At 41.2% G+C, this 27,520-nt stretch overlaps 1 protein-coding gene across 1 annotated transcript in view; it reads left to right on the top strand.

The window, feature by feature from the left end:
* Nucleotides 1-27,520, top strand: part of SH3RF1 (SH3 domain containing ring finger 1) — a 163,404-nt gene that overhangs the window by 88,094 nt on the left and 47,790 nt on the right. Inside the window, 2 exon segments of the mRNA XM_006081884.3 lie at nucleotides 14,182-14,457; nucleotides 15,288-15,383. Coding sequence (XP_006081946.1) covers nucleotides 14,182-14,457; nucleotides 15,288-15,383 — 372 coding nt within the window.

The raw sequence follows: 27,520 nt of genomic DNA, 5'->3' as shown, positions 1-27,520 counted from the left end.
GCCAACTTGAACAGAGGTACAAGCTAAAAGTGGAGAAACTTCCCCCTGTTTCTCTGAATTGTCTAGTAGGTGGGAAGAAGAGTTGTTTAGAGAGGAGGGGTTGATGTAATTCATTTCAGTAAGTATGCTTACTGTATATAATGTATAGTACTAGACTCTGCAGGTGATTCAAGAAGGCACAAGAGACTCTCCCTGTCCTCGGAGGGTTTGAGTCTGGTAGGGTTATTATTTAAGTACACAAATGCATATTATAAGAGGTACAATAAAGCCAATAGAGGACTATAAACAAAACCTTCCAGGGTTCAAAAGAAGACTCTACATCCGTATTGGGAAATCAGGAAGGGCTTGGAAAATGTGGTATTTGAATTGTGTCTTGAAGGGTGAATGGACTTCTGACAAGTGGACGTGAGGCGTTGGAAAGAGGGTTCTTGAGGTGGAGAGAGTGGCGGAAAAATGTCCCTGAAGTGGGAGAAGAGAGCTGGAGGGAATCTAGTTTAACTAGACTGTTGGATTCTTGTTGGAGAGGAGTGTGAAGTATTTGATAAAACAATTTGGGGTCATGACGTGGGCATCTTAAGTGCCAAACAAGATTGGAACTGATTTTGGCATTTAGGGAAGAAAAAGTGGATAAGACAGACAATCTGGTAAATATACATTTTTAAGAAGGTGAATCTGGCAGATCTCTGAAGGATGGAATAAAGTAAGAGGCAGCACAAAAGCAGTCACCTCATGAGTTGATTCTGTGCTATGGGTTGGGCTGTCAGGATTCAAAAATGAATGAGATACAGTCTCTGTCCGCAAGTTGCTCACAGCCCAGTGAACATGAAAAACTAGTTGCTTTGCCCAAAGAAACATGTAGTTAAATAATTTTTTTAAACATACAAATGTAGTGTATTACATGAATAGACATTTTAAAAACTGTAATTTAATCTGTTGCCATGACCATCTCAGATGACCAATTTTCTCATTATCTCAATTTTCTATTATTATGAATATAGGTAGAATGATATTCTTATGCAATACATATTAAATGCTTAATAAAAGTAGTCCCAGATGTACACATGTGGAATCTTGCTTAATTTTATATTCTTTGCTATATATTTAATCACCTAGAAATATGAAAATTAATATATCACTTTTATATAATGGTTATGTTGCTTGAAAATACCTGTAATTTGTATCCTACTGTTTAATGATTTAAGTGAAATTAAAAGAGTTTCGTTTGGGCTTGTCAGAACTGGCTTAGTTAGTAAATCTTTTCCCCTTAAGTTTCTCTTATTTCTTATTTTTGGTGATTAATATACTTGAATTTGAATACTCTAATTTTTTTTTTGGAGGGGAGCTTTAATAAAACTGCTTGTTTTAAAATAACTCTTGGTAAAATTATTCATTGCAAAATGGATATTTTTTTCCTTATCGTAGCATTTCTTGCACAGTCATGTAATGAAGAATTTAGAAAGTAAAGGCAATTGGTGTTTTCTAGTAACACTCATTTTAGTAGCACAGAATATTTCCAAGTCTTTTTTAAGCATCATTTTACAATAGACTTACTCAAAGGTGAAATAGCTTAGTTGAAACACCTCTAAGATCGTCTCTGCATTCAGTGTATACCTTTAATACTTTTTAAAGCCAGAATTTCAACACATAATGCATGTTTTTAATAAAAAGGCTTAATTATATTTTAAAGACCTTCTTTCTACCCGATGGGTTTCACAGGATTGGTTTTATATCATTGATCCATTTCAAAGTAAGAGGGTGTTATCCTGCAGTAATTATTCAGTCGTCACTATGTAAACATCACATTTAATTGACTAGCAGAACACTCCTTTGAAGAGTAGTAACAGAAAAACACACATTATGTATTACTTTTTCAACATAAGCAAAGTACTGAGATGAAAGACAGCTTGGTGTGCTTGACCACAGCTGAGCTTGCCTTTTTTTCCTAACAAGGTTGTAATAGGTTGTGATAGGCTTTGGAGTATTGAAGCCGGCTGGCTTCATTTGAGTTGATTTCTGCAGGCTAATTCATATTCTCACCCCCTACTCATAACCCCCCCCCCCCCCCCCGCTCACTCTCCCATACCTCATCACTACCTTTTTCTTGAGATTCCACTCCTAAAAAAGAAAGGACAAAATTATCAAGACTAAAATTATTCTTTCAAATGGTCTGATTGCCAAAGAAATCATAGCATTATTAGAGATTGTAAATTATAATCTTTTCCTTTGCTTGTGGGCAGAACCAAACTTGTGAAGCTGTCCTATTTTTAAGAGTTTCCAGTGAAAGATATCATAATCTATTGTGATATTTTTTAACACCCTTCACCATCAGGAAATTCCTTTATCCAGTTTAAATGATGCACACATCAGTTTAAGCCTGTATTTTTTTTTTCTCCAGTGAACATGAAGCTGACTTACTTTCCCTGTGTAAGACCTTTTCATTGTATTTGAAGACTTACTTTAATACTACCCACTAATATATCGCAGTTTCTGCACCTTGTCTGTCATAATATTTTCCAGACACTTTTATCATTTATATCTCTCCCCACTGAATACTGCAGTTCCTTTTGTTTATGGGACTCAGAATCTATCCTGGACATCTAGTGAGAGATTGGCTCGTAAATGCAGGGTTAGATTATAGCCAGAAACTATACATTATGGATTCCTATTTCTGAACCTCAGGGATGGATTCCTTTTGGAAAAGGGGCCGTCTTTCTAAGCTCTATATTTCTGGACTTCAGATTTCTGTTTTTTCCAGTTTGCCCCTCTCTTGATTGCCAGTGTAGCTTGTTATCTCTGTGGTACTTTTATATCTTTTCCTCCATGCAGATCTGCTGTATGTGGTCATTTCTAATTTTTGTTTTTTACAAGTGCTGCTACTGGTTTATTTTTAAACATTTTAATATTGAGTAAAATTTACATATGTGAATTGCAGTTCTTAAACATGGAAAGTATTAAGTTTTGAGGGATTTATTTTAAAAAATATGTAGTTTTTATTGATTTCAGAGAGGAAGGGAGAGGGAGAGAGAGAGAGAGATCGAAACATCAATGATGAGAGAGAATCATTGATCGGCTGCCTCCTGCACGCCCCACACTGGGAATCGAGTCCACAACCTGGGCATGTGCCCTGACTGGGAATTGAACCATGACCTTCTGTCTCACAGGTCAATGCTCAATCACTGAGCCACGTCGGCTGGGCTGAGGGATTTCTACGCCTGTATAACCAACATCCCAGTCAAGATGTAGATTACAGTAGTCTCCCTTTATCCACAGGGGATATGTTCCAAGACCCCCAGTGGATGCCTGAAACCTTGGATAGTACAAAACCCTAAATATACTATATTTTGTCCTATACATACATACATGTGGTAAACTTTAATTTCTAAACTAGGCACAGTAAGAGATTAATAATAATACCTAATAATACAGTAGAACAATTATAACAATAAACTATAGTAAATGTTATATGAATGTAATCTTTCTCTCAAAACTGTACTGTACTTGCCTTTCTCCTTGTGATGATGTGAGATGATACAATGCCTAAGTGCTGAGATGAAGTGAGGTGAATGCCGTAGGCACTGTGCCTACTATAAGGGTGACTTGAACACAAGGACTCACAGCACTGTGATATTCACTGTCAGTCAGATAGCTGAGACAGCTCTGAAGTGATGAATGGGTGGGGAGCATATACAGTGTGGAAGGTCTGGCCAAAGGGATGAATCACGTCCTGGGTAGGACGGAGCGGATGGTGTGAAATTTCATCAAACTACTCAGAATGATGCTCCATTTAAAATTTATGAATTATTTGTGAAATTTTCCATTTAATATTTTTGAACCACAGTTCAGAACGAGTAATTAAAACCATGGACATCAAAACTGCAGATAAGGGCAGAGGGACTACTAGATAATAACAGAAATTCTTCTCATGTCCCCTTTCATTCATTCTCCACCCCCTACAGACAACTACTCTTCTGATTTCTATTACAGTAGATTGGTTTTAACTATTCTTAACTATATGTAAATGTAACCATATAATTTTAAAAATGTTTTTATTGATTACAGAGAGAGGGAGGGAGAGAGAGATAGAAACATCAATGATGAGAGAGAATCATGGATCAGCTGCCTCGTGAACGCCCTGCACAGGGGATAGAGCCTGCAACCTGGGCATGTGCCCACAACCGGAATTGAACCCGGGACCCTTCAGTCCACAGGCCGACGTTCTAGCCAATTAGCCAAACTGGCTAGGGCCATACAATTTTTATTCTGATTTTTTTCACTCGTGTGTATCAGTAATTCATTTTTTTTTCTAAATAAGGATTCCAGTGTTTGTCTAGTCTCCTGTCCTGATGGACATTTTTGGGTTTCAATTTTTGGTAATAAGAATAGTGCTGCAGCAGGCATTTCTGTACAAGTCTTTGTGTGGACATATATCTTTATCTCCTAGCTTAATACCTAGGATTGGAGTTGTTATGTCATAGAGTAAGTGTATGTGTAACTTTATAAGAAACTGCCAGTTTTCCAAAATGGTTGTACCATTTTAGACTCGCACTAGCAATGTATGAGTTCTGTTTGCTCTGTATCTTTGACAACATTGTCAGTCTTTTTCTGAATGTATTTTTATTGATTTCGGAGAGGAAAAGAAAGGGAGAGAGAGATAGAAACATCTATGCTGACGAGAGAGAATCATCGATCGGCCACTGCCTGCACACCCCCTAGTAGGGATTGAGCCTGAAACTGGGCATGTGTCCCGACTGGGAATCGAACCATGACCTCCTGTAGTCAGTCTTTTAAAAATTTTAATCATTCCAATAAGTGTGATATAATATCTCATTGTGGTGTTATTTTGCATTTCCCTGATTACTAATGATCTTGACTACCTCTTCATGACTACGTATGTATCTTTATGAAGTGTGTTCAAATGTTTTGTCTGTTTTTAAATTGTGTTGTTTGTTGTTGATTTGTAGGAGTTCTTTGTTTCTGGACTCATGTCCTTGGTCATATATGTATATTGCAAATATTTTCCCTATGTGTGCCTTGAATTTCTTATTTTCCTAATTGTGTCTTTTGATGAACAGAATTTTTCAGTTTTGATGAAGTCCTACTTATAAATGTTAATGGTTAGTTAAGCTTCTTTTTTGGCATACCTCATCCTTTAGATATTCTCCCTTATTTTCTGCTAGAAAACTTATAGTTTTGGCTTTTACAGGTGATTCTGAGATTTATCTCTGATTAACTTTTGTATATGATGTGTGAGGTAGGAGTCAAGACTCATTCTGCCCCTCCCCTGATGAGCTTCTAATTATTCTAGAACCAGCTGTTGAAAAGGCTTTATTTTCCCTAGTTGAGTTGCCTTAGCACTTTTATCTAATTGTCCATATAAGTTTGAGTCTATTCTAATGTTGTTTTAATTCTGAAATTGTGAGTCATCCTTCCCCAATTAATGTCATGTTTAAATTACATGAGCAAACTCTCTCCAGGATATTCATGAAAGCACTGGACAAAAAACAAACAAACAAAAAACCCAACCTAAAACCAGGCAATTGAATTAGATCAAGGCCTTTCCTACCCTTTTTATTTAATTGTAAAACCTGCCCCCCCCCCTTCTGTGTTCCTGACTCTGCCTACCTTGCTGGGTTTCTGTATGGAGTACACAAGGCCATGCAGATGGTTATTCCTTCCTATCTAGTCTCACATCGCCGGGGGCAGGTGGGAGTCTTAGGCAGGACAAAGGGAAGGGCAGGAATCAAGCTGTTTTTCAAAGAGATAGAAACTTGACCTTTTACCAGGACTTATCCCTCATCCTGCCTTACGTTCTCAAGATAGTAGCTCCAGTTACTACAGGGAATTTTCTCAATAAATTTTCTTGCTCTTTGCAAAATACTATTGTAATTATTAAGCATGTGATGAAACAGAAAACTAACATTCAGGGCAACGAGTGGTATGAATTTCCTGCATTTTAGTTCAGTGACTGCATCTCAATGGCTATGTTCCCTTAGAGAAACGAATAAGATTTGTTTTCTTTCATGATTTGTCTGTCTGTTGAATACTCCCTTTTTAAGGCCATCCAAGATAAAAGCCGTATATCATTTTCATGACTATTTCCTCATAACTCCCGAGTGAGTCTGTAAGGAAAATATTTGTTTGCTGTGGTTGGCTGCATAATTCGTTTCACATTTTTCAAACGCCGACAATTTGCTCAGTACAAAGCACTCAACTGCCCATTCCCAGAATGTATTGTGTTTCCAGAGCTTATTGAGTGGACACCGGTCAGCAGTACTACTCTCGTTTCTCCGGGTTTTTCTTACCTCCTTTGTGTGCCCAGGTGCCCCGGCAACCTTGGGGAATGGGAATGACGTTCCTCCTCCCGTGTTCCTGCTCCTTTCATGTCTCAGGGTCGCATGTCCACCAAGTGCTGTGTGGGAGGCACTGAGGACAGTTTCAAAAGCAGAGGCTAACGGTCTGCCATTCACGTGGAGTACCAGGAACACATAAATATCCAAACCTGCTGAGCCTGACTCTCTCTAGAATTGTTTTTCAAGTTGCTTTTTCTTTTCTTTTTTTAAAAAATTTATTTCAGAGAGGAAGGGAGAAGGAGAGAGAGAGAAACATAAATGATGAGAGCGAATCACTGATTGGCTACCTCCTGCACCTCCCTACTGGGAATCAAACCCGACACCTGTGTATGTACCCTGCTGTGAATCAAACCGCAACCTCCTGGTTCATAGGTTGACATTCAATCACTGAGCCACAACGGCTGGGCTTTCAGGTTGCTTTTTCTTTGGATATGGTATTTTTCCACTTAGGTGTCCACATTTTAGCACTCAGCCCAGTAGAGTTAAAGTTAAAAAAAAAAGTTTGGTTTGCTTTTTATTGCTATTTAGAGAGAGAGGAAGGAAGAGGGAGAGAAAGAAACGTCCATGTCTGAGAGAAGCATTGATCTGCTGCCTCCCACGCTCCTCCTGCCAGGATGGAGCTGGCCACCCGGGCATGTGCCCTGACTGGCGACCTTTCAGAGGATGACGCTCAACCAACTGAGCCACACCCATAACATGTTTTCCTTTATTCATAGAGCAAGAATTTACTTACAGACACTGAGGTAGAAGCTTATAACATAAAGATGGATGACACGTGGTCCCAGGTCTCACGGAGGTTACAGTCTAGTAGGGGAAACAGGTTGTCAACTGAGTGAGAGCAAGGCCGGAACAGCAGTATGCACGAGACATCCTGTGGGTGCAGCAGAGCAACACCTTCTGCAGACCTGGGGGCGGTGGGGAGAGTCTTCCCCAAGGAGGCAATGCTGCGCTGCGTCCTAGAGCACAGGCTGCCCTTATATCAGAGAACGAGTCGTTTTGTGGCCTTACACCAGAATCGTCTTATTTACATCTGATTCTAGACGACAGAAGCAGCTCTCCTAGAAAGACATAAAGATGTAAGTGAAAGAAATGCAGCGTCATTATCAACTGCAGCTGTATAATCACCCATAAACAAGCGCTGGGGACTCCCGAGGCAGGAAGGTGGAGGGAGAGTGGGCTGTTCTTGATGAATGTTGGTGCAGGAGTGTCTTCGTCCATTTGGGCTGCTCTAGTAAAGTACCACAGACGCCGGGTGGTGCTCAATAAACAACAGAAATCACTTGTCACAGTTCCGGATGCTGGGAAGTCCAGGATCCAGGCACCAGCATGGTTGAGTTCTGAGGAAGGCCCTTTTCCTGGTTATTGCTGGCAGCTTCTCACTGTGTCCTCACAGGCAAAAGGAGTTAGAGAGCTCTGTGGGGTCTCCTTTATAAGAGCACTTATCCCATTCATAAGGGCTCCAGCAGCGGTTCTCAACCTGTGGGTCGCGACCCCTTTGGCAGTCGAACAACCCTTTCACAGGGGTCGCCTAAGAGCATCCTGCATATCAGACATTCACATTACAATTCATAACAGTAGCAATATTGCAGTTATGAAGTAGCAACGAAAATAATTTTATGGTTGGGTCACAACATGAGGAACTGTATTTAAAGGGCCAGAAGGTTGAGAACCACTGGGCTCCAGCCTCATGACCTAATCACCTCCCAAAGACTCCACCTCCAGACACCATCACCTTTGGAGGTCAGGAGAGCAACACATGAATTTGTAGAGTGTGTGGGGCGTTACAACATCCGGGCAATAGCGAGGAGGAATGGCATGTTTGAGGTTGGAGGTGATGACAGCAGCCTGGTTTGCCTGCTGAGTGTGGAAAATATGATGTGGAACCGTCAGTCCAAATGGAGGGCCATAAAACTCACTGTTTGGAACATTGATGCTGTAATTGGGAATCGTTTCCAGACTATAAAGACATGGGTGATGTGGATAAGGCATTGTTTTTGAAACAATGGTTGTTTTCTGCTGGTCCTCTTCCTGACCTCTAGTTCTTGATGTTTTTAGCCCCTAAATATGGGTATTTTTTAAACAGTGGCCCTTAGTTCACTTCTCTCCCTACAGCATTGCCCTCCAAACTGTGCTCCTGGGTGTGCCCTCAGGGTCTCCTGGACAAGTAGGAGAGAGGAACCAAGGGGATGGCTGTGCCTGCCTCCATCCCACACAGATTCATTTACCTGTTCTCTATATTGTGGTTCATAGAAAAGAATTTAACAAAGAGTCTAAGATCATTTTTTTCTTGTTAGAAAACTCTGCTATTTTATCTCTGATGTTTGAACATAATCCTTTTACTTCAACTAACTTCATTTATATTTGGTTCAGTATGTGACTCATGTGGGAGGATGGGATTCTCAGGCCCTTCAGATATTGCTTTGGAAAAATAACTTGTAATGCTCGTCTTAGATGTTTGTTATAGTGAAGTGGAAATATTTCAAGTGATGGTTCAATGATATTTGAGTGATGATCCAACCTAGACATCTTGAGGATAATATTTAAGACTTATGAACAATTAAAGAATCAGTATTTTTATAAATACTGTTATTATATCCTGGTAGATATTTCACTTTTTAGAGAAAAGCCAACATGTATTTCGTTGTACAAAGGACGTTTTTAAAAAAATCCTTTCCTCAGCCCATTTTGCTACTTATTCCTTTGTGTGCATTACCTCCTATTCCTGTGATTTCCTTGTGCCTCGATTCTTTCTGGGTAGTTTTTGAAATTCAGGTTGGAATAAGCCTGAGTTTGTACCAGTTTAGATATAACTAAATTACGAAATTATACAGTTTATTGCTGTTCCCATGACAAGAGTATCTTCTAGATATTCTTTTTAGTAGGTCATTGAATCTCTTTTACTTTATGGAGCAGTAAGAAATGCATGAAGGAATTTGAATTTCAGGAGGCTGTCTTGCATTTATATCTGAGCATTGGCATTTAGAGTCTATAAAATAAATTGTCAGTGAATGTTTTATTTACCTGTTAGACTCTCAGCTAGATCATCAAGTAGTGCTTTGCCAGATATATCGGGATGCACTTGATGGTACAGAAATGGAGGGTAAAGCATTTAATCAAAAATATTTGTGTGCTGATCTCATGAGGATTTTAATGTCAGATAAAATACCTGTACATATAACATAGAAGTAAAAATTACTTGAGAAGGAAAACTGGCTCACTATCATAGATATCCTTTGTCTCTATGAGCAAGAGAGTCATCATTTATTGAAATGTATTTTAGATTTAGAATTGTTATACTGCCTCCTCTGTCTAAATTGCCAAGTTTTTTGATAAAGCTGGCAGCGTGAGTGACAGCTGCAAACCCCAGGTTAGACTGCGGAGTTGGTTTCTCTCTGGCTTTCTCTCCTTTTAAGCCTCCCTTTCATGTGGAGCCAAGTGAAATGTAAGCTGTGCAGCTCCTCAGGGGCCGTGGCCTGATGAGAGGACGCAGAAGAAAGGCGGCCGTTCGGAAAGCCCGCCAAAGGCGCTGAGGGCAAAGGGCCGGGGTGCTGACATGACTCCCCGACCTTTCTAAGGAGATGAATGAGAAGGCAGTGCCTCCGTGAGCTCTGGGTGTATTTCACCCACAAGAGTAGTCCTAGGCTATCCAGCCAATTGTTCTGACTTTATCCTTCAGATGTTGCAGAAGAAAAATACATTCTTTTATTGTTCTTCCAAGTCGTTAACCGTTTAGCCTTAATCATCTGCAGTCTGTGTGGGAATAGGTCTTTTAAAGATCACTGAACTTGGCTTGATTTGAAATCAGAGTAGAATTCATTTCATTTAATGTGGGAAACCTTCTTTTGAGAAATTTGACACAAACTGGCTTCTTAGCCTCTTTGAATTGAAAAAGAACACCATAGAAAAACACAGCCAGATGCACAAATGTCTGCTCCTGGGTTAGATTGCCATAAGCTTTATGACTCTTTCTCTGCGGTTATTGGTCATTGAAATAACCTTAGCAAGTCAGTGTGAATGAATGCATTCCAGGTTGCAGTCACAGAGATGTAACTAGGCTAACCAGAATGGGTACCCCTGTGATAAGTTTTATCCTTGCTGCTCATTGTGATAAGCATGATTGATGATTTTAGGAACACTTAATAGATTTTTGTGCAGTGGAAACGTTAATAAGTCCGTGAGGCCACTGGTGTGTAGAAGTGATCTGTGAAGGAATAAATTCCTTCAGTTCCCACATCAGTGTATCACCAAAGAACCACACTGTGTTTAGTTTGGAATGTTACAGATCTCCTCAAGGAGCAGTTCAGAATGGTTTCTAAGAGTGCTCACTCAGAATCTCGGTGCATGGATTTGACTGGCATGGATTTGGGCAGAGTAGGCCAAAAAGAGCTAATTGAGGTGGGGGGGGGGAATTCGAGAGAACAGGCCGTAATGGTGAATAGAGTTATTTGTCACCAAGTTTGTAATAGGATTTTCAATTAATTCATGCAGGCATCCAGTGCCTTACATTAGCCCTGTCAAGATGAACTACAGCCACATCTAAAACGCCATCCCCTATTAAACGGTGCATGTCTGTGAATTTGTAATTTCTTCTGTTCAACCAGAAGATGAATGGATTCCACTCAGAAAACAAATGTGGGCTTCAGAAGTGCACGTTTCGAAACCCCGAACACTTCCTAGGAGGAGCATTCTTTGCATTGTTCTACAGTGAATATGTATTAAAATGTAATTGCTATGTGAATTCGTCCAAAAAGAAAGGCGTCCAGCTGCATGGAGACAAATGCATTTTCAGGTGCTGTGTTTCCCTGGTGAACAGGCTTTTCATTCTGGGTGATGATGATGATGATGATGATAGTTCACGCTTGTAGCACTTGCTGCCTGCTGGGCCATTTGTAGTGGTTTTCATACATTCATTCACTGAATCCTCACGACAACCCAGATGAAGAAAATGAGGCGCAGAAAGGTCAAGCTGCTCAAGATCACACAGCTTGTAAGTGGCTGAGCTGGGATTCAAACCCAGGCATTTGGCTCTGGAGTTTGGGCTCCCAAAAGGTGCCCTTTGCTGTCTGATCATGGTCCCATCAGCTGTGTTCCAAGAATTCATTTACTGCAGTCGTTGTCAGTGCTCTGTCTCTGGCTCGATCACTCTTGCTCTCTCCCTTATAGTAATATCTTTTAAAATATATTTTTATTGGTTTTGGAGAGGTTAGGGAAAGGGGGAGAGAGAAATAAACATCAGTGATGAGAGAGAATCATTGATAGGCTGCCTCCTGCACACCCCGCACTGGGGATCGAGCCCGCAGCCCGGGCATGTGCCCTGACCAGGAATTGAACCTGGTTCAATAGGTTGACGCTCAACTACTGAGCCATGCTGGCTGGGCTCTCACCATCATATTTATTGCTGTGTTTATTTACTGTTATTTCCTCAAACCTGACTTGGGAAGCACTGTTAGTTGTGTGGTAACCAGACTTCGAGAAAGACATAGTAAAGAAGAGAGTGGAGGGAGGTCTCTCCGGGAGAGTAGACAGAGATTAGAATCCTTCCATAAGGTTGGACCTTGAATGGAATGTGACCCAAGTTCACAGGATTGTGAAGCACCCGAGTTCCTGATGGGCATTTCCCTTCTGGAGAAGCCAAAGGGGCCGCAGGGTTGTTTGCAAGATTAGGTCAAGGATGGGCAGCAGGCGTCAGGCCATTCCGGGCAGGATCTTAAGGCAGGGCCCCAAAGTCAGAGGGGTACATGAGGGTCCCAGGACTTCTGGAAGGCTCAACCCCTGTCTTCCGGAGTATTGGCCTCCAGAGCAGCTCTCATTAACCAAACACAACATCCTACAGGCCAAGCCAAGACAAGACGCCTGCCAATAGCATGTTGAGATCCAAGAATTGGCTGGTCTCCTTCAGCCAAACAAAATTAACAAAAAAAGTTTGGCTTTTATAAGTAAGTCAGACTCTAAATCTCTGACTAGAAACCAAACTGTTTTTTTTAACTATATTATGAAGTTTTGTTGCCATCCAGGGTGTAGCACTCTCATCTGTTTTTTTTTGTGGGGGCGGGGGCTAGGGAGAGGGTAGCAACATGAGTAATCCTCCCTCTTGCTCTACTTGTTAGAAAGAGGAAACCTAAAAACTATTTCAACTAGTCGAGGCCTGTGCTTTGCACAGAGCTGTCTGCCTGCCAGCCCACTTCCTGTCCGCTTCCCATCCTGCTGCCAGACTCATCTGCCTGGCACACAGCTCTTCTCATGGCTGGCCGTGCCTGCAGCCTGGGAGTGGCTTGTCACTGCCTGAGGGACATGGCAATGGAAGCTCTTTCACATGTCACTCAAGACTCTCCACAATCGAGCCTCTGCCCACCTCTCCCAACTTGATATTCCACAGTCCCTTTCCGGGAACACCACGTTCTGTAAAACCCCGTGTTCTGTATAAAACCCCACTCCCGCTGCACAGCACGCTCCATGTCTTTGCTGGGGTTGTGTTCTCTGCCTGCAATGCCCTCACTCGTCTTTCGTTCTTCCACTCCAGCTTTGCCTGGCTGACTCCTCTGTATCCTTTAATTGGCTCAGGTGTCACTTCCTCCAGGAAGTGTTTCACTTTTCACCCACCACCGACCTGTGCTTTCTGCACCTCTGTCATATCTCTGTTGTTGAATTCCGTATCCTAGCATAACTCTATCATTGCACTCACTACCCTGTATTATAATTCTATCTAATATCTTGTCCTTTAAGGATAAGAACTGAGCCCTATTCCTCTTTCAGTTCTCAGCACTAGCGTGTTGCCTGCGATACATGTTTTCTGGATGAATGAATAAATTAATACGTACGTGAAAAGCAGGAGCCCAGGAATCTCATTCGGTGAATTACGATATACATGTTTGATTTGCCATTTAGTCTTTAAATCAGTGATAGGCAGAAGTGTCCCAGATAGGCCAGAGCTCTTCTTAAAGTGACAGCTAATGCTCAAGAATGGGCACCTCCAATGCCATTGGGAAATATCACATTTAACCCATTTGATGATTAGGTTGCCTTGGCGCGCACACACATGACATTTTTAAACCTGTCATTTAAAATCAGAATGCAATTAATAACATTTATAACCTCAACTATTAGCATATCAACCCAGTGGTACTCTGTAACCAGGAAAGCGCCAAGTTGAAGGATCTTATGCAGATTGTGAAAGACTGTATGTCTGTGTGATCACAGATGATAAATTCTGAGAGGGCAGCAGCTGTGGCTTTCTGACTCACTGTTGTATTCCAGGCCCTGGCACACAGTAGGCCCTCAATAAATACCAGCGTTCATGAGACAATAGGTCCTACTATCCACATTAAAAGCAGTTGGGAGAGTTTTGCCCAAAGCCAAACTCTGATTCTTAACCACCAAGTTTCCGAGCAGTCAGTAAGTGAATGAATTGTGCTTCTGTTTAATTTTTTCTTCTCAGTGCTTATCATTTATCCTGCTGAATAAGGTAGTTACTATCAGGCAATAAGTTGTTGTTTTTTTAATGAGTTTATGAATTTTATACCAGGGAGCCAGACTCAGCAGTTGTATTTCCATGTATCAAATAAATACTCCAAACATACCCCACAAAATGAGACTTAGGAGCAGAAGGCTAAATCCCAGGGGGTGTGCATGGGTGGTCGACTCTTCTTATTTCACTGTGACATATGTTTGTTTGTTATTTTTTTGGTGAGACACATGTATAATTTTTTTATGTGAGATTTTCTTCCGAGGGCAACATGTTGGTTTGACCTTGGCTTGAAAAGCATGATAACACAGTTAAATTATCAGACACGTTGAGGATGTTTTTCCATTAAAACTCATCTCTTTCTTTAAGGGTATACCTCAGTTACCATGTGCCAAAGCATTATACAACTACGAAGGGAAAGAGCCTGGAGACCTTAAATTCAGCAAAGGTGACATCATCATTCTGCGGCGACAAGTGGATGAAAATTGGTACCACGGGGAAGTCAACGGGATCCATGGATTTTTCCCCACCAACTTTGTGCAGATTATCAAACCGTTACCTCAGCCCCCACCTCAGTGCAAAGCACTTTACGACTTTGAGGTGAAAGACAAGGAAGCAGACAAAGATTGCCTCCCATTTGCAAAGGTAATGTCAGGGTGGGGTTGTTTTCCATTTGCCAATTAGTCCCCTGTACCTGGATACACAGCAATAGGGCTCGTATTTCATTTTGCAAAAAAAAAGGTAAAATAGTGTTATGTGAACTGTATCACTGTGCTTTTAAAAACACCTGGAAGCAGTCTTCTTAAAGTCACACACAAAGGAATTCTGTGCTTGGGTTGTTGTATATGAAAGGTAATTTTGGTTGATGCTCTGTGTGGTATCATTTTCATATTTAGAGCCTAAATTTAATTCTAGGTTGCTATACAGGGTATGTATGCCACCAGGGATTTTAATTCACCAAATTATGAATAACAAAATGAAACAGCATTACTTCCTTATTTTCTATGTAAATTTCTTTGCTGGAAAGCACGTAGGAATATATCAACTGAATTGATAATCCCTGTGTGCTTTGGAATTTTAAGTAGGATATTGTGTTTTGTGTAAAGAAAAACAGTGGGATATGCATTTAAATGGGCATTTGTGTATTATCAGAGAGAAAGTGACAAGAGCCTGAGAATCCATCTAAAACATGGGTTCAAGGGGCTGGGTAGCACTAGAGGTTGCAATCTGTGGATCTAAACAAAGTGAGCAACCAGCCCCTGGTTAGAAGGGGTTCTAGTTTAACAGCTTTCAGAAAGGGCACCAGGTTGACTGAAAGTTACTATTGAGTTCATCAAAACATTGGATTCATGTACTAAAGGCATGTCACAGGGTTTTTATTCATGTATTCTTAGAACTTTAGTCCCTTTATTGAAAAGATAAATTGAGTGACAAGCTTGATGGGTCAGGTAGACTAATGTTTATTGTTTCTTTAGGATGATGTTCTGACTGTGATCCGCAGAGTGGATGAAAACTGGGCTGAAGGAATGCTGGCAGACAAAATAGGAATATTTCCAATTTCATATGTCGAGGTAAGTTCATCTGTAGACATGTATATCATGTTTGTAGTTAGCTTAGCAAATAAATCTTAATCAAGCCACTGGAGTATTAAGAAGTCCTAATAATCATTTTGCAATATAGACATATATTAAATCGTTGTGTTGCATACCTGAAAAAATACAGTGTTGTATGCTAATTTTATATCAGTAAAACTTTGATTGGGGGAGACAAAAACTTAGTCTTTTTAAAAAAAATAATGTCCTCGTCCTGGCAGGGTGGCTCAGTTGGTAGGAGTATCATCCTGTACACCAAAAGGTTTTAGGTTTAATTCCTGGTTAGGACACATACCTAGGTTGTGGGTTTGATCCCCAGAAGGGGTCAGTATGGCAACTGATTGATGTTTCTCTCTTTCTTCCGCCCTCACTAAGATCAATAGAAACATCCTTGGGTGAGGATTAAAATAATAATAATGTCCTCACAACACAGAGCACTGGGAATGCCCTGTTCCAGATCACTGGATGGATTAGGAAGAATTCCTCCCTCCTGTACTACAATAACAGGAGATTATGAGACTGAAATATTTGACACCCTTCACTTTGTGCCCCTGCTGAAAGCATCCTGTGTCTTGTGAAACCTCACTGTGTGCTTCCTATGCTGTTTCCAGGTGTTCTATCCCCTTTGCCAGCTTCTGGTTCGGAGGGTTGATAAAGTTCCCGAGTAAGGTGGAAGATGAATGTATCTGGTTATTTGTTTACCTTTCTTATCTGCCACATCATCGGAATGAGAATAGTGATTTTCAGAATAGGCCTCCAGTAAACTTCAAGTGAATGAATGAATTTCTCTTCCATCCCAGGAGCAGCTTTTCCCGTCGCCCCCCTTTTTAATCAGCCTTATTCGGAAAGGTTATTATGGCCAATCTGATGAAGTGAAGTCTTTTTAGAGAATATGTCTAAAATCACATGGTTGCATTATTTTAAGGAATAACACGAATTAAAAATGAACCAGGAAGTTGCAATTTACAGTAAGCCTTCATTACATGATGTACACTGTCGTGTCCTTTAGGCGAAATAATTTTTTGCTGAAAACAAAATTGAAGGCAGCCTCAAAGAATGAAACACAGCCCAACCAACGACACAAAGTTAGCTGAGGTCACAGAAGGCTTCTGGAAGAGTGAGTTCTTAGTGGGTATCTGTGTGATGGATAAAAGGGGGTTAACCAAGAGAAATGGGAAAGATGAATTTTTATGGCAGGAAGAACATTCATGCAGGCAGACGAGCATGTGCAAAAGCCAAAAAGTAAGAGCACTGATTGCTTAGGGAACTGAATGTGATTCTGTTATTTAAGATATCAAAGCATATAAAAAAGAAAAACCACTATCACTTGTTTTCCCATCTTTTTATCTGAGGCATGTGTTTTGGCATGATTCTCAAAGCTAAGATGACACTCAGTTTCCCCCACAGATAGTGTGATATTGCCAAAGTTCCCATGAAAAATCAGTTGGAAAAGTAATTCAGACCATCTACGAGCCTTGAACTTGATCCATACCCTTCAGATAGTCTTGTTTATTGAAATACTTTTTTTCCTCCTTTGAAAGTAAACACCAAAAACAATTCTTAACACTACGGTGTCGGGTGAATTTCCCGCCAAAATATAAGATGGCGCGGGCAATTATTTAGGTTTCCCGCGCAAAATCAGATAAAATGAGAAAACAATACATTGGTACCCTAACGGTATTGTACTCGACCAGCGCCATAAAGTGTTCTCTACTTACAAGGGATTTTTATGATACCTATTACCCCAATGGGTATGAAACGGTTCGCATACACAGGTAGGTATCTTTGTGAACGGCAAACAAACAAATATTTGTTAATACGCAGTTACAATCGGCCCGAGTTTACACGTTTCCCGCACTCCACCGCAAATCTATATGAACCGAGTTAAGACGGCTCCCGCGGAGTACGCGCAATTCACGCGAGCCGACTTAACTCGTTTCCCGCAATCCAAGTGTTAACTGTCAGTCATTCCTTCCTGTATATTATTTATATATTCTGACTCTGGGTCATGGAAAATGACAACGATTTCCAAGAATTCGAATAGTTACACTGAAGAGCATGGGTAAGCACAAGTTCGCAATGAAAGCCTGTCTTTACTTGTTAGGTATTATCAGTATTGCATGCCAGTGCTTGGTGTGTGATGCAGGAGAAAGGATTGCTATGCTTTTGTTATTGGACGGGTGTAGAATTGCTCAGAGAGGCATCAAGATCCACCCAGGGGAAGTCCAGAGTCACTCGAGTCATTGGATTATTTATATTTACTCTGTCTTAAGTTGGAAAGAGAAACTGCTGCCCGAGTGGAAAGGATTTTCATTCTTTTCTTCTGCCTCTTTTCTTTCAAATGAGAGTTTTCCCTCATTTGAACCAGAATTTTGCCAGTTGAGACCAAGTAAACAAATCATCCATCTCTCGGAGACTCTGGCTGTTTCTTTGATGTCAGGCCATCAGATGGAAGTTTCTGGTGGGGAGGGAAGCATGTGCGGATGAGTGACACCTGGCTTAGCCTTTTTGCTAATACAGGGGAGAACCTTTCAATAGCGACCTACTGAAATTCAACCATTTCAGTAAAGTTGAGACGGTCTTACGAGGCAGTCTCAGAGCTAAGCCAACTCTAGGAATCAAACTTGGGGCTTTTTTCTGAATAATGCTTTTTCTTTTGCTCTGTAAACCACTTCAGGGCCCAGACCATTCCCAGTATAAAAACAGGCTATGTTAGAAAAATTCATTTGTGAATTATTTTCTTTAGATCTTGTAAACATACATTTAAGTCTCCATCAGGATTAGCTACTTTTGCTTTTTTCACTGTGCTGCCAAACACTGATACCCCCCCCCCCCCACCTCCCACCAGATGTTTTGAGAAGATCAAATGAGATAATATATCTCAAAGGGTCTGGCACTGCTATGTCTTATGCACAGTGGTTTGGAGCTCAGATTAGACTGTGACTCAGAGTATGCCAGAGTGTAGTCATGATCAAATAAAAGACTCTCACCACCACGTATAATGAGGGAAATGAGTTCAGAACTGAATTCCGAGTTTCCAAAGGAATGTCTTCATTTGCCATAGGCTTGTCAGCAGAAGCTGGAACCTCCCCCACCACCCCAGTTCCTCAGTTGGCTTTGGTAATGGAAAGGCCCAAGGAACTTTCCTGTGTCAAAAACTAAACAGGATGGGCCTGGGGGTAGGATTCTGGACCTGGAGTAGGTTCAGCTGTGGGATTAAGGGGTGGGGAGATTTGAAAGGAGCTAAGCATTAGAGATAGGTAAAGAGAGAATTGGGTGGGAGGACTGAGATAGTGGGAAACATTCCTAGACTAGTTGGCCCTCCCTTCTTATCTTCAACTGTCTTTTCTCTCTTCTCCCTCAAGTGTGAACTGTGGTCTCTACCTGTGTTAGGATAGGTAATAGGTGGTAGTGATAGCATGAGTTGCAAACAGATGGCCTATTATTGAAGTACAGAATTCTTTAAGAGAAACTTGGTTGGGGGCATTGGGTAGGGGCAAGAATGGCTGTATAAATGGCTTCGCATTCTGTCCCTGGGAGCCTTTGTTTAAATTCTTAAGATAGTGTTCTCTTGCTGTTATCACATCCTCCCTTCCCTCCTGGAAACCTGTGCCTCAGACCTCTCTCCACTCAAGTCCCAGAGGTTGTGGATTCCAGTCTGTTTAGACTGGACCTTCCTAGATTTGAGTAGGTTGGAAATGGTGAGGGGTAAGAGTTTCTTGGGGAAACCCAGGGAATTTTTGAAGACACCCTGCCAGGATATGTATAAGAAAGTATATTTGTCAAGAACTGAATACAGTTTTTTAAAAAAGAATTTAGTATCTTGCTTCTTTCTTTGTTTAAAAATACTAGTGTTCTACCAAATAGAATAGAAAGATTTTAACACCCTCATTAATTTGGAGCTGACTCATGCAAGGTTAGCAGTCACTTGGGCAAGGATGACATAATTCTTACCAAGCAGAATGTTTGAACGAAGTAAGTGCTAAACATCAGATTATGGACAGTTTTTCAAACACGATTGTGTATTGTAGGCTTATGGCAAACATACATTTTCATTAAAATTATCATTTTACTTTGATTCCTAGTCATCTATTTAAAATACCACTTACCCAGTTTAAAAAAAAAATTAGCAACTTGCTCCTCTGCTGTAGATGTAATATAAAAATAAGCATTCCTGCCCTAACTGGTTTGGCTCAGTGGATAGAGCGTCAGCCTGTGGACTGAAAGGTCCCATGTTCGAATCTGGTCAAGGGCATGTACCTTGGTTGGGGGCACATCCCCAGTAGGAGGTGTGGAGGAGGCAGCTGATCGATGTTTCTCTCTCATCGATGTTTCTAAATCTATCCTTCTCCCTTTCTCTCTGTAAAAAATCAATAAAATATTTTTTTTAAAAAAAAGCATTTCTTATGTGCATAGGGCATAAAGTAGGCGTGGCCTAATAGTCAAGTACTCTTAGTCTTTAGTTACTGCCAGAAAGAAGGGCTCCATGTCTTGTTCTGTCGACCTCTGCTCAAATGTCACTTCTGACAGGCTTCCCCTCACCACCTTATCTAAAGTAGTTCTTCCTCTTCCATTTGCTGTGCTTCACACACAAGGTGGTGTGATCATGGGGGAGAAAACTTGGACTCTGAGCCCAGGTGGCTGAGATTCAAGTCTTGACTCTGCCACTGATTGTCTGAGGGACTTTGGGCCTTGGTCTCCTCATTTGTAAAATAATAGAACCCCTTCGTAGAGTGAGCTAATTCCAATGATAGTTATACACAGTGCCTGGCACCTGGTACGAGCTGAGTATGTGATAACTATAATTATCATCAGTGTTAGTGTTACTCCTTCATAGCACTTTTTATTCTCTGTAACTTTTTCAAGTTATTTGTTAATGTGGTTACTGTCTCTCAATATTGTAGGCCCCCATTAGCATGTGAAGTCCCGAGGGCCAGCATCTTGTCTTTCTGGTTTACCTTGGTCTCCTGAGGTTCTGGTATAGCACCTGCCCCTAGTAGCCTCTCAGAAAGTATTGGTTGAATGAATGAATGAGCAACCTGAGAACCTTTTGAACCAAAACCAAAAATGAACTGGTTTTTAGATGTTGCCAACTTTTATACTTTTTTTGGCATTACCATCTAAGCATATATTTTATCGTTGATTTATCTTCCTGCTATTTTGGAAGGTGTCTTGTGTAACCTTACTGAGATCTTTTTAAAATGAAGCTGGGTGAGTGTTTGGTTATACCAAATTTAGAATTTTTCCAGACTAAGATAATGGTGAATTATTTTGGATACTCTGGAGATTAAATCATGGAGCCTCTATCTTTTATCTCTAATACTAGAGGCCCGATGCACGGAATTCGTGCAAGAGTAGGCCTTCCTTCCCCCCGGCTGCTGGCACTGGCTTCTCTCGCAGCCCCAGCTTCATCCGGAAGGCCGTCCGGTCTAATTGGCATAGTATGCTTTTATTATTATAGATAGAGAAGATTCCCTAATACTTTCTGAGATGAATTGCCACCTGCCTGAGATTATTCCTTTGGTTATAGAATAAGCTGCACATATTCAATGTGTACAGTTGGAGGTATTGTTTGTTGGTTTCAACTTTTGGAACCAACCCAAAAGCAAATCTCAGAGGACCTTCCTATGGCTGGGAATAGAATGAGTGTCATCTGCCTTAATGGAAAATCCCGTGTGGGGGCCTTACGGGGCAGACTGCCACTTCCTCTCCTGAGGAGTTAGGGAATTGGGAAATATCGTCTGTGTTCCAAGAAGAACGGAGGTTTGGGTGCATAGTGTGAAGTTGCCAAGGTGACCCTCGGAGGAGCTGCGAATAGCAATGTTATCTTTTATTTCTTAATGTATAAAACCTTTGCTCTAGAACAGCCGTGGGCAAACTACGGCCTGCGGGCCGGATCCGGCCTGTTTGAAATGAATAAAACTAAAAAAAAAAAAAAAAAAAAGACTGTACCCTTTTATGTAATGATGTTTACTTTGAATTTATATTAGTTCACACAAACACTCCATCCATGCTTTTGTTCCGGCCCTCCGGTCCAGTTTAAGAACCCATTGTGGCCCTCGAGTCAAAAAGTTTGCCCACCCCTGCTTTAGAAAATAATGAGAGCAGAAGGCCCAAATCAGTCTTTGATTTCATGATCAGAACTGACGGAACAATAAGATTCTGTCATTTGTATTTTGAATGTATTCTTTTTCCCTTTAAAATTAAAAAGTTGCATGTTCACCTCATCCATTGCTGGTGGAACTGTGAAATAGTGCAGTCACTTTGGAAGATAATTTGGCAGTTCTTTAAAAGGTTAAATATAGAGTTACCATTTAAAAAATAGTGAATGTTCAGTTGATTGAAATCATTCTTATTAACGGATTTTTTGGGGGGCGGGGGATTTGGAAAGACAGAATTACTATATGACTCAGCATCCAGATCCCCCCTTCATTTCTGAGGCAAATTAATTTTTATAAAAGCAATTTAGAAAAATTGTTGGAAAGGCAGAATTACTGTGTTGCTTGTCACTCTAACTTTCTCCTTCAATTCTGAAGTAAATTAGTTTTTCTAAGTGAAGGTTAGAGATATTGTTAAGAACTCAGTAAGGGAGAATTATTCTGTTGCTTAGCACCAGGTGTTCATCTTTCATTCTGATTCACTGAATACTTTGGAGCAGCATTTTTACTTTATTTTTTTTTTTTAGTGCTGTGGGCTCTGTCCCATGGTGCAGGTTTTCATGTCTTCTGAATGTTGCCAGCTTGATACAAGTAATTGTTGCCTTCCATTCTGCCACAACGACAGAAGGAAAATGAGCACTGGCTCCTGAATTTCTAAGGGCAAAGGCAGGTCTCTGGACTCCCAAGAACAACTGCTTAATCTATATAGCTAGAGGCAACCTGGCTAGGGTCCGTCTGAAAAGGAGTCCTTTAAATTAGGTACGGAACTTTTATTCAGGGCAGTTTATGCTCTAGCTGTTCTTCAGCAGCCTCTTACTAATTTAGAGTTTCCTTTTGTTTTCCATTAGGAAAACTTCAGGGAGCTGAGAGTCTAAAGATCAGTTCATGTTTATTGAGTTCTCACCGCATGAATGGACCGTTTCCGGTCCTCTGGGTAGTTTTTAGAGAACATAAAAATGCAGGTCTCCTGTAGAGCCTTAATCAGAGGCCGAGGATAATGACCAAGTGGTGTCTAATGTCCTCAATGACTCCCCAAGGAGTCCTCAAATTCTTTAGCCTGGCCCTTTTCCCCTACACATGCCAAGAGCCCCAGCTAAGTTGGTCTGCTGATCATTCGTGGAAAATAGATACCTTGGAATTGCTGCCTGTACAGCTCACCTGGGGTATTTCTTTGTACCTGTACCTGTGGAAAGCTCAACTTTTTCTCCAGTTTCCAATGAAGACTCTTATTCCTTCGGAAGCCTTTCTTCCCTAATTCTCGTATGCATCGACGGAACGGAACCACTGTCCCCTGGCTGCACGCGTCCGCAGAATGCTCAGTTTGTACCATTCTTATTATACACGTGGCACATGCCAAGAGAATAGTTCTGTGTGGAGATGATTTGATGTTTTCCTGTGTTCCTTGAAAGCCAAATCTTACATAAAAATATTTTAAGCCATTTATTTCTGTAATATAACCACATTCCAGAAAAGTTGGAAAGAAAGTAAATAACCTTTAGTCCCATCACATATAATTTTCTTAAATATCCTTTCATTCTTTTTCCTTGTGCTTTAATGATACGGCACATGTGATTTTGCCTTTCTATACATTATTATAGTACTCTAACCATCAGTTGTTATGACCATGTAATAAGCATTCTAGTAGCTAAACCATAATATGGTTAATCTCCTCCAACTCCCCCCCCCCCCCCCCCGCCCCATTGTTTAAACAAGTTAAGTGACTTGTCTGGGAGTACACGCCCAGTAATTGAGAAGTGAATCATGGTGTCTGTCCATCATTGCTCTTGGCTCCTGCACCAGCCTCAGAGCACATGCATCTTTTAGTCTTTTGAATGTTGGTTCAGGATCACTATTTTTATAAAGATTCCTTAAGAAGTGCGGAGCACATTTTGGTTTTTTCATCAAGAATAATGACAGATTTTCAAGTTCTAATGCATAAAAGGTTTATTTTGGTTTGTGCCCACCCAGGGACATAAAAAAAAAAAAGAGGTTAATTTTCACAAATGATTCATTACTCAACAATTTCAAATATCTGAGGTTTTTTTAAAAGAGGAAAATAACTAATTTAAAACCTTAATATTTTAAGGTATTTTAAATTTTATTATTTATTTTAAAATGTTAATTATGTTGCTATATACATCCTCAGTTTTGTTAGTAACTAAGGTTTTAAGAAGCAGAGGCGGTTCACTTGAATTAACCAAGTGTTCAGCCATGTCTGTACCCTGTGAAGAAGACTGAATGGCAGTCTTGTGCTGTTCTGCACTCTTGTGTGCACATGTGACATATAATAACATGAACAACCAAGTGTCTTGATTATTAAACCAATGGGGAACCAATTTCTCAGTAATGAAATAGAATGTGTTTCCGGAAAAACTTTCCTAAGTGTTACAAAATGACATTGCCTTCAATTATAGAGGTTCGTGGCAATGTACCTATTAGGTTTCCATATGTATGGAGCAAAAATTTGTCTATATGCTGAGAAGAAGGGAGATTTTAAACGAAGGTACAAAGTCATTATGGTCAATACTGAAAGCATTCTCTTTCTGTGCCAAATTCCTTCTTGGTGATCCCCCTTCCCTCCATGCCCTTTGCATCTCACACACACACACACACACACACACACACACACACACACACACACACACTTACTTTAGGTATCAGCACAGGGGAACGATTATTCACTGACTGATTAACCATTTACACATCACTATGGAATTTCTGTCAGTGGGTCACTTTACATTGGCAAAGTGTTACTTAGAATTTAAGGACAATTCCATATTCTTAACCTCCTGGGATATATGTATATTTCTTCTGTAGTATTCCTACACCTGGTAATGAGGTCCCTGACAATGAATTGTGTCCACAGAATGTATCTTTTTGGTTTATAGACATTTCTTATTTATGTGCATTTGATGAACAAATACCAAACAGGAAAAAGCATACACAAAAGCTGGTGTATTGTCAGATCCAGTGAGCATTGAACTGAACTGAGTCAGAATTTTAAATTATTCATCAGTCTGTCTCCTCAGCAATATAATTAGATTGTAGATCTATCTGTTGCTTCAGAAGTAACATTACTTATTTATTAAGTATTACTAAGTATTACTGCCTCTTAACCTCAACTTTCAGGGGAGAGCTTTCCTCTTTCTTGACATCTTTTCTGTTCACAGCCTCCCTCTCATCCTGGTGGATGAAGTCTTTCTTTTCCTTTGCAGTTGCCACCTCCTTCCTCCTGGGTCTCTCATCATCAGCAACTTGGTCACATCATATATATATATAATATTCTTCGACTGCATTCCCCTCCAGTTATGAAACTACCTCTTTCCTTCCTTTCTCTGCCAAAATCTTCACAAGAATCATTTATACTCGCTCACTGCCTCTGCTTTCTTACTCCCTGCAGTTAAGCCTTTGGCCCCTCGAGTCCCTGAAATTGCCCTCCTGCCCGCCACCTCAATGCCTTTTCTTAGCTCTTCTTTTGTTCTTTTATCCCCCAGTGACATCTACCTCTTTCTTTCTCTTTTACCCTTCCTTCCTTCCTTCCTTCCTTCCTTCCTTCCTTCCTTCCTTCCTTCCTCCCTCCCTCCCTCCCTCCCTCCCTCCCTCTCTTGTCCCCATAAAATTGAACCATTGTGACCACCATTCTAAGTCTCCCTCAAACTCTGCCTTTTTTATTTCTGGGGCATTGGATGGATGGTTGGTCTGGGAAACTTTGCAAGGTCTTTCCATAGCCTGAGAGTTCCGTGCCTTTTGCTTTTCCTCCTGTCCCTGCTATATGATCTACCTCCTGTCCCTGCTATATGATCTACATTTTCTCCCTAAGTCAGAGAACACTAACTTGTATGACCCCAGTTCTGTTTTAGTTAGTTGTAGCGTGGTTCTGTTTTAGTTAGTTGTAAAGATAGAAAAGTCAGATTTTACACAGGCCTAAATTCCAACCTTTCCTTTAAAAACAAACAAAAATCAATGGATACTGGCAAGCAGCTGCCCCCTGAGAGAGGGCAGACACCCCTGAGTTCACCATGGTGTCCACCACTCCCTGTTGGTCTCTATCTTGCCTTCTTCAGTCACTGACCTCCCCTGCTCAAGCTCTGCTGACACGGAATTTGCACCTCCTTCCCTTTATGTTAGAAAGCCATGGTGCTGTTTCCTGGGTCCTCTTTTTCTCAGGGGGCTGTTTCTCTGTTTCCCCCACCCATTACTACGGCGAGCTTACAATAGTCACTCAACGTTTGGATGAGTGAAAGGCTCCATTGGGTTTGATTCAGAGTAATTTTGTTTGGGGTTGAGAAGAGTTATTTGTATTTTACGTAGGCATAAAACCTGACAGATCATTAAGTCCAGCTTCATGTTACATATAATTGCGAGACACACACGAGATAATGTGACTTACCCAAGGCAACAGAGCAAAGGAAGGGCTGGCTGGCACCCCTCAGTGAGTAGTGAGAATAGCTTCCATTCACCTAGCCCCGTGGCCGGCAAATGGCGGCTCGCGAGCCACATGCGGCTCTTTGGCCCCTTCAGTGTGGCTCTTCCACAAAATACCACGTGTGGGCGCGCATGTACAGTGCGATTGAAACTTCATGGCCCAGGCGCAGAAGTCGGTATTTTGTGGAAGAGCCACACTCAAGGGGCCAAAGAGCCGCATGTGGCTCGAGAGTCGCGGTTTGCAGGCCACTGACCTAGCCCTCTCAGATGTTCTCACTTCTGCCTGGAGTATGCAGAACTGATACCACCTTCCCCATTGTGTACAGCTGAGGAAACGGAAGCCACTGAATTTAAATGGTTTGCCCACGATTACTCAGCCAGTGAGGGCAGAGACCTGACTCCAGTCTAGACCTTTCGAGTTCCAAGCTTTTCCTGTGGTCTTCCTGTGGCAGCCCTTTATTCAGCTCTCTAAGCTAAAGTTCTTTTTAGGCTGTCCATGAAACGCACCCTCCCATCGTCCCTTACATTTCAAAGTCAGAAACGTGGGGGGAAAAACACATTCTGGTTTATTTATTTATTTTTTAACAGCCCAGGGCCAACTGAGGAGATGTTTCCTCTTCCTTACCTAGCAGGGCAGGGAGAAGGTTACTTTGGAAATCCTTTCCCTGGGCAGGATGTCCTACGGGGTATGTTGTGGGTCTGTGTTCCTCACTGCCCTATTGCGAAAGGAGTGGCCCTTGTTGGCATTGCTAGTGAGCTGTTTCAGGGCTCAGGAGGCTTCAGAAATGTGGGCCCTGGGAAGTCAGGGGAGTCGTTTCAGTCATCCTTTTGTTGATGTAAGAAAGGCCTGTAGAAAATTTTCATGCGTTTATGTGAGCCAAACTGACCATTGCAGGGAAGCAAAATCTCAATGGATTGAGGAAGTGCTTTAGAGAATGGCAGTTTTGCAGCTTATTTTATACATTAGAATCAAAGGAGGAGACGTAGGAGGGTTGCATGAAATTCACTGGTGGTAGATTAGTGAGTAGGAGAAAGCAAAGCGGGGAAGTCTCTGGGACTGGGTAAAGAGTAAAACGGAGAGACAGGGACTTCTTTTACATTGGTGGGTAAGGATAGTTAATAATTAACATTTACAGCACATAGAGATGGTTCTCAGGGAACAAGATCATAATGAGGGGCGTGTTCTCCTGCTCTAGTGTGAAGTTGCACCCGGAGGGGTCCAGAAAAAGGGGATTGCTCTGACACTCCAAGGGTGTGTTATTGTAAATGCAGAAAGGCAATCGACAGACTCACTTAGGGTAAAGCTTGACCTTTGTCAAGGAAGCTACAGGCCTAGGTTGTGACTACCCACCATGCCCTGCTTTTAGTTAGGAATTTTCATCCTAGGTGGTTATTTTCGGCCTCTTGAGTGTGTAGGGCCTTCCATGGAGGCCTCCCTGAGCTTGTCGGGTTTAGTATGTGGCCCCTTTTTGTCCACACTTTGTGTTCAGCAGATCGTTGTGCTTAGTGAGCCTCTGTATCTGGCCACCTTGG

The sequence above is a fragment of the Myotis lucifugus genome, unplaced genomic scaffold, assembly GCF_000147115.1.
Source record: "Myotis lucifugus unplaced genomic scaffold, Myoluc2.0 scaffold_1, whole genome shotgun sequence".
NCBI classification, from domain to species: Eukaryota; Metazoa; Chordata; class Mammalia; order Chiroptera; family Vespertilionidae; genus Myotis; species Myotis lucifugus.
Note: the sequence above shows the minus strand (reverse complement) of the source record. Positions and strands in the feature narration are given on the sequence as shown.